Source organism: Durio zibethinus, chromosome 5 (genome assembly GCF_047325235.1).
Source record: "Durio zibethinus cultivar Kanyao isolate XHJ-2024 chromosome 5, ASM4732523v1, whole genome shotgun sequence".
NCBI lineage: Eukaryota > Viridiplantae > Streptophyta > Magnoliopsida > Malvales > Malvaceae > Durio > Durio zibethinus.
The window spans coordinates 7,460,315-7,468,635 of NC_143166.1; the positions used below are offsets into that span (position 1 = coordinate 7,460,315).

Sequence of the window (8,321 nt, forward strand, 5' to 3'; positions counted from 1 at the left end):
TATGCTTATGTATACTAATCACATGCAAACATCAAATTAAATTAATAAAGTACCTTTTAGGTTTTATTTTGAAAATTATTTATTTTACGTAGTTAATATTTATTACAAAAATTATTTTAATTTTTATTTAAAAAATTAAAATATGGTTAGATATGGACAAATCTAGAAAAAAATCTTTTAAAAATAAATCCAGCCTAGACAATAAAATTAAACTTATATTTTAGGTTGAACCGTGTTTGAGCAAGCTTGAAACTTATTAATACTTTATTTAAATCCAACTGATATATGATTAAGTTTAAATCTAATATAATAAATTAAGAGGAATAGTTAAACAATATCGATAACTTTAAATAAATACGAAATTAAATTCAATTAATTTATATAATTATATTTAAAAATTAAAATTTAACTAATTTAAATTTTGAATCTCAACATTTGTTATCTTCTCGCTTATTTTTAAGTTGTCACCTTCTTTGTGCAAAAAAGAATATATCTAAATTTTTCCGATCCTAACACCATATTTGTATATACTATTTTTATTGCCCAGAGCATAAATTGTTTGTTTCCTTGTATTGGGGAGACAAATTGGGTTCCCGAGTTCCCTGGTCACCGCTGGTTGGTCTTTGCACTAATCCAACAAATCATAGGCATGCAACCCAAAAATATTATACACAGGACATAATAAACTTCTCCCTCTTTTCCCTCCAAATATAGTACACCATTTTCCACCCCAAAAATTTCTCTTTCACAAATTCTTTGCTCTTCCCCTATCTTTCCCCATCAATTCTCTATACAAACCAATTAACAACTCAATTCCCAAACCAAGCATCATTTCCCATCTCTCAAAACAATATGGCCTTCCCTAATTCCCTTTTCCTTCTCATCCTCTTTTCTTTACTCTCCCTCCTTCCCTCAACACAATCTCGGCTTTCCGTTGATTATTATAACAAAACATGCCCTCAGTATCATAACATAATGCAAAGAATCATCGCTGACAAGCAAATCAGTGCCCCCACAACCGCCGCTGCTATCCTTCGTGTCTTTTTCCACGATTGTATTGTTAATGGCTGTGACGCTTCCATTCTCATTGCCTCCAACGCCTTCAACAAATCTGAGCTGGACTCAGACTCTAACCTGTCCCTTGCTGGAGATGCCTTCGACCTGATCACTCGTGTCAAGACTGCTCTCGAGCTTCAATGCCCTGGCGTTGTCTCCTGCTCTGACATTCTCGCCCTTTCAGCTAGAGACCTTGTTATCATGGTAGGGGGTCCTTTCTATGAAGTCCTTATGGGAAGAAAAGACAGTAAGGTATCTGATCCCTCTATAGCTGAAAGTAACCTTCCTAAACCTACAATGCCAATGAGTAAGCTGCTATCTCTCTTCTCTACCAAAGGGTTTTCAGCGGAAGAAATGGTTGCTCTTGTTGGTGCACATACCATTGGTTTCTCCCATTGTAAAGAGTTTGCCAATCGAATATTCAACTTCAGCAAGACTTCCGAGTATGACCCTGCTTACAACCCTGCATTTGCACAAGGTTTAAGGAAACTCTGCGCTAATTATACCAAAGATCCAGAAATGTCAGCCTTTAATGATGTGTTCACGCCAGGAAAGTTTGATAACATGTATTACAAGAATTTGCAAAGAGGATTGGGGTTGTTATTATCTGATCAGGCAATGCTCATGGACAACAAGACGAGGCCATTTGTGGACCTGTTTGCTGCAAACCAGACGGCATTTTTTTATTCGTTTGCTCGTTCAATGGAGAAGCTGAGCGTTTATAAAACCAAGACGGATAAGGATGGGGAAGTAAGACGCAGATGCGATCAGATTAACACTCTTCAGATTTGATGAAAAAAAGAAAAGAAATATTTTTTTGTTGTTTTTATGTTCCCCGGTTTATATGGTTGACAAGTGACTATTGAATTTTAATTCTAGAATGTTGTAAGATATTGTTGAGCATTTTCAAGTAATTTGTAATTTTTTTTTTATTGAACAATCCGTAACATGTGCTTTTAATGTCAATCATCCAATTAGAACAAACAAAACTCTCGGACTTTGACAACTGAAAATCAACCTTTCTAAAATCCCAGGGTTTACACCAAGATTATGCCAGATACCACAACAATTACTCAAAATGCAAGCTCTCATCGTTTCTGTTAACAGTTTCAATTCTCCTATCACTGCAAAAACCCCAAAGGTCACTAAGACAAGACGCAATTACACCACCAGATCCATTAACGTTTTGCGTTCTTCAGCAACAAATCCAGAAAGAAAATAAATCACTGCTTTTGGCACATAGCCAGCCAACAACCATAAGTTAAACGTGCAAGGGCTTCTGATACATTCCTGAAAGTTATTATCAGCTAAATATTCCGGTAACAGGAAAGACAACAGGCCTAGGAGGTGATAAATTGATAATAGACTTCCATTTCTTTAACCCAAAAATACAACCCGTGCAAAGAGTTGAACAAAGGAGGACCTTGAAAATTAATTTTATGCAATTTACAAGGACTATTGTTGAGAATTCAAAGGGGGAAAAATAACAAGATAAGACCGCGGAAGAAAGGGGGAAAGAAGAAAGAATTTTACAATAACAATGAGTTGTCACCCTTGACATGCTGAAGAAATGGTTAAATCTATCTTAACCATCTTCGCTTATGACCAACATATTATGGTTCGTACTTGCCTGCACATATGTTGGACCACTGCAATAAATTACGGAAGCAGAAACAGATGATTGGTAGACCCCAAAAATTGCTGACTTCTTTAGAACCTGATACAACAATCAACACAGTTTAAGCAATCATTACTGTTAATCCAAATGCAGGGAACCTTCCTAGAAAATGAAATTCCATACTTTACCTGTTCAGCATGGCTTTCTCTTGTCAACTTTTAAGTGGATATTATACCATTTCTTCTTCTTAGTTCTATCTTTCATAGAATGTTTCCTGTCTCTCACTTCACCATCTTCTTTGGCCTCCTTGGAAACGCCTTTACTCCTGTTCCTACTTGAATTTCGCTTAATTGGAGAAACAGTTGAGTACAAGGCATGAATCTCATTCCTTTGTTTGAGAAGCTCATCAATCTGCAAAACCAACATAGGATGTGTTAGAGAAATTTATCCATTTACTTATAAATTCAATTCTCATGGAACTTAAACACATGATACCCATGAGTTAATCTCACCTCTTGCATTTCCTTTGTGTATCTGTTTGTCATCTCTGTAAATTGTGACAGGACCTGCGAACACTCTACATGAATATCAACAAGAAAAAAGATTCAATACAGGCATACACACTGTCTTTGTGAATGTAGATACCTCTCTGTATTCAGTTTCAAACTTTGACAGTTCCACTCGTTTGGACAGAATCTCAGCTTCCACAGCTCTAAGATTCTCCTTTTCCTTTATGAAAGGGGCAGCACAAATAGCTTCTATTGTGTAGCTTACACTTTTGAAAAAGTTGTCACCTAGGAAAAATATGCCAGAATATTAAAATGGTAGTGAGTTTCATCCATGCATATAAACCAACAAACACAACATCTGACAGGTATAGAAATTACAGAGCTAACCATAAACAGCAAATACATGTGTGCCTGGTTTTAATTCATTTATTTCACATGGTTGAAATCCATCCAGTTTTTTGAAGAAGGCTGTATCTGGATCCTTTGCAGCAGCTATCTGCAGTAGGGCATTTCCAAAACCAGACAAAGATGATGATAAAGATCAAACTTCAATGTTAAGCACAACTATGACATATTCAGATATGGTCACTCACTGAGTTGACAGTTTGATCCAGGCGATACACAGGGAAGCCAAGAAAATACATTCCAGCAGATGTAACTTTTCCGGTTTTTGCACTGTCCTCCTACACCAAAAAGAAAGAAAATTATCTTTAACATGTGCAGTAGAGTAATACAAGCACAAATTTGATGTGAGGCACAATAACTCAAACAACTATGCTAATAAGGCTTTAGTTAAAAAAAAAATTAAGGAAATTCTCTTATCAGAAGCTCCATAACAGATCATAATGAAGCCATGTCCCAGACAAACTTTGGTATACCGTCGTTTTACCACAAAATGAAAAGCATCAAACAGTGATAAGAAAGAAAAAAAGAAGCAGGAGGGAAAGAATAAGTACATGAAGAGAGAAAAGGATAAAGGACAAGATTGCAACTTTCTTAAGATAAATATGGTTTGACATTCTGTTACAGTGACCAAAATCCAAGCAATTTTACCTAATTATATTCATGCCTCCACAATGTTTTAAAAGGGGATAGGCTGGGAATAAAACAGAAAGGTAAGTAAACACAAAAATAACAAAAAGGCCTTTTACAGAAATCTCTTGCAGATGATGGGGAAAAGGCCTAAACTTCTATAGAGTTGTGAGCTGGCTTAGCACCAAGCTGCTCGCCGAAACCTGACCTAGTGATTTATCAAGTATCAACTGTTCTTGTATACAAATGCTGTCGCTTTACTCCAATATTGTGAGGTGAGAAGACTTAAAATTGTTCTAAAATTAACAATAAATAGCAAGTTCATGAAACTCAAAATCTAGATTTTACACATAAACAGAATGGAGGAGCTTTTAATGTGGAGATTAAAAGACTTTATTGTGATAGCTCGTCTGAAGAAACTTGCTATGCAACATAAACAGTGCACAACTCAAAAACTTTAAAAAGAGAAAAGGGGAAAGAGGACAACACATTACCTGCAGGGCAAGGCTTAATCCACCATTCTCTTCTAGATCAAAATACAATAGCTGCAATCAATTACTAAAAACATGATTAATTCTTGATGCACCAGAAAAGGCTAAAAGGGTATACTTTATTTGTTCATGTCTCCTAGAAAACCAGACAATTAGTTATTAAAGTATAAATATTTGTATTTCACAATATTTTAAAAGGAGAACTTGAGCCCAATATGATAGGCCATTGGATCTTAATAAAGGTGGTAGTTCTCAGCAATTCATACACCAACAGTTTGGGAGCAAAACATGTTATAAGGATCCTTAAGGCATAAATTATTTTAATTCAAGAGCTTCGGTAGAACTCAAATGAAACAAGGCAAAAGCACACTAGCACACTTGTTGTGTAACCTGATTCAGACTAAACCAAAGCAGTAACACTTAAATCCATATAAAAGGTAAAACTGTGCAAGAGCTTTGCCCTTGTCCACAAATCAAAACTATCTAGAAAGAAAACACAAGCACATGCCTTGATAAAATTATCACAAACAATAGTTGCATCTATCTATCCTCTGTGACTCAACTAAGGACCATTCATTGACCACAAAAGAGATGAAACACCAGCTTCCACTATCAATCTTCTGCAACTTATACTAAGGGCTTCAATGATTCTCAATTCAATCAATTCTTATATCCTAAATCAACAAATCCCAAGGGATGGTTTTTCCCTTTCTTTTCTTTTACGGGGGGGAGGAAGAGAACCTTTCTTAAATCTTTTGATGGGAAATAAAGAAATGTCCTCTCACTGTTTAAATTTCTTACCTTAAAAAAAAGCTTGTGGACACTTAATATCTGCTATTATACACGCATATTGCAAAATCTTCAAGAGGGATACAGTTCAAATTTTGCTTCATTAATACCAAAAAATGAAATGAACCACAGTTTATATCAATGCAACCCCCACCACCCTCAGAAAATGAAAAAAAACTAGTTCACATATGCAGATGATGCTGAATCCACAAGTTGTAGCTCATTGTTTATCCACCTTAAACTTGCTTTTATCAGATGATTGTACTCGGCAAACAAACCCATCTCTTGCTTCCTCTTGTGTTATTATAACAGAGTAGAAGTGTGCACATTGTTTTTCGACCTGTTAAAGATGCAACAAATTCAGTGACTGCATAAAAATCAATAAAAAGTATTAGCAAAGAACAGGAATATAATTATCTCACCTTCCTAGAAACAGGTTGCCCCAGCAAAAGTGGGCGAATATTGACCACCCCATTAAGTGCCTCCTCCAAAACAGTTGCCGATACAGTGGTCTTAATTGGCACACCAAGTTTACTATTCGTATGAATTAGTTAAAATTATATCCAATGCTCATAAAGGCATTGAAACAATGGGACATGTTAAATAATATAAAAAGGATGAGGAGTTACCTAAAAAGTGCAGCAAACATGGTGTTCACAGCACCCAAACTTGAAAGATCTAGCTCCAACTCTTGGTTATCTGCTTCAACAGCCTATTCAAAGGAAAGAACATCGTGATCAACAAAATTTCATGCTTCATCAATAAACCGTGTTTGGTGGTGCACAGTGGATTGTTAAAGCGTGGAAGAACTGGATTCTTTACAGCCTCCATGCACAATGAAATGAATGTAACAGTGAAAAAACCACAGACAACCATCAGCCTAAAAAGACTTCAAAAAATTAGGTGCATGTATATGTCACCTCAAAACCAGCTGTGTCATATTGGTGTCTTTTATCTGGATCAGACAAGATGTTATAAGAAAACGTGACCTCCTTGAACATATCAGCTGCAACAGGATCATTTCCATTCTTATCAGGATGGTACCTGAAACAGCACAAGGTTAGCGTCTATGATAGCTAAGCCACCTGATTAAAGCAAGAGTATAAACAGAACTTTATGTGTGCAATAGCAAGAGATATACAACAAGAAAATAATAAACGACTCCACCTATCTCAAAAATAGTCAGTGCCCTACAATTTATGCCCTAAATCACATATTTCATTTCTCATAACCGCTTGCTGGAAAGGAGTATCATCAGGGCAAATTATCAATTCTTTAGATTCATGCTGGAAATAAGCTCCTTCCAAGGTGCAGGGGAAACCTTTGTCCTCCGGGTACTTTAGCTATAGATTTTTCTGTTGTTTGACCAGTCTTGCAGATATCTAACTGGTTATTCAAAGCCACTGCTATTCTGCTTCACACCCCCAACCTTGCACCCGCATGCACTTCCATGGAAGTATAGGACACCAAAGCAAAATCTGCTATCTAATTGGCAAATACCGACATAAAAAATCTGAAGCTTGGATAAGTCCTCGACAGCTACTGCTCTCCGTTGATATGTAGCATGACTCTCCTACACAGTAGCAATAGGAGCGCAAACCACCAAACCAAACCCCAGTCACTCATAAAGCTACGATTATCATCCCCAAATTGCCTTCCCAATACAAGTCCTCTATAGTCAATACTTATTGTCCCACTATACTCCATGTATGCATTTTAGTTTACCATATAATTAACCATAAATATCACTATGCTCAGATTATTGAACCCTGATCTATTCTATAGTAACCGCTAAAAACTTTAACAAAAAATACCAAGATTTCAAACACTTGAAAACTTTTCAACTTATAAAAAAAAGGAAAGAAAGAAAAAGTAAACATACTTGAGAGCCATTTTTCGGTACGCGCTCTTAATTTCCTGATCCGTAGTGTCCCTCGAGACCCCAAGAACCTCATAGGGATCTCGACGAAGCTGCTTCGACATGCCGTCATTTTTCTCCGACTTGGATCGATGTGGCGGCATTTTCCACAAACACCACCAAACAAAAAAAAAAAAAAAAACCTACACCAGAATTTTCTTCTCGTTTTAGTTTTTCCTCTAAAACACCCTGGAAATCCAAAACCTTCAACTAAATTCCAAAACGAAAAGAAAATTATTCTCCTTATGTTTCCAGCTCATTTCAACGAACGAGAACAACATTTTTGGGGTTTAGGAAGCAAAAAAAGGGAAATAAAATATAAATTTTCAGGAGCGCTGAGAAGAGAAGATAGAAAGAGGAAACTCCATGGGACCTCCAAGCTGGAGCTTTGGAGGGGGAAGAGAGAAAGAGACAAAACAACGAGGAAAATTGGAGGGGAAATTAGATGCAATGGTAATTTTATTGTTATGTTATTTGTATATTTTTAATTTTCAAAAAACCTTCTCGTAGCGTTGATGAGGCATTGGCACGTGCAATGAATCAAGGTGCACGTGATCGGTTAGGGAGGATTGTATTGTATATTTAATTATTCGTATTATATAAAATATTAAAATATTAAAATTTATATAATATTTATATAAAAATTATATGTAATAATTTATATCAAAATAAAAATATAAATTTTTTATTAAATTTATATATAATTATTATTTAATTTAAATAATGTCATTTTTATATATTATTTTTGGTATCAAATTTTACATTATATTATATTTTAAATTATAAATTTTATTATAATAACAACGTGATTGGATGGATTTTTCTCACTTCATTTCGATTTCATCTCTTAATATTTACATTTAATTCTAATAATATTTAATATTAAAATATTATATTTTATATTTAAT

General features: G+C 35.2%; 1 protein-coding gene and 1 pseudogene across 1 annotated transcript; one reads left to right on the plus strand and one right to left on the minus strand.

The window, feature by feature from the left end:
• Positions 1-758: 758 nt before the first annotated feature.
• LOC111282364 (peroxidase 31 pseudogene) lies at positions 759-1,990 on the plus strand (annotated as a pseudogene).
• Positions 1,991-2,404: 414 nt separating this feature from the next.
• LOC111282363 (chaperone protein dnaJ 16-like) lies at positions 2,405-7,889 on the minus strand. The gene is made up of 12 exons (XM_022870415.2): positions 7,378-7,889; positions 6,416-6,539; positions 6,125-6,207; positions 5,918-6,029; positions 5,731-5,835; positions 4,710-4,760; positions 3,777-3,866; positions 3,571-3,679; positions 3,320-3,468; positions 3,187-3,240; positions 2,863-3,085; positions 2,405-2,773 (listed from the first exon to the last, which is right to left on the minus strand). The coding sequence occupies exons 1-11, from the start codon at positions 7,515-7,517 to the stop codon at positions 2,867-2,869; spliced, it is 1,236 nt and encodes a 411-aa protein (XP_022726150.2). The 5' UTR covers positions 7,518-7,889; the 3' UTR covers positions 2,405-2,773; positions 2,863-2,866.
• Positions 7,890-8,321: the final 432 nt, after the last annotated feature.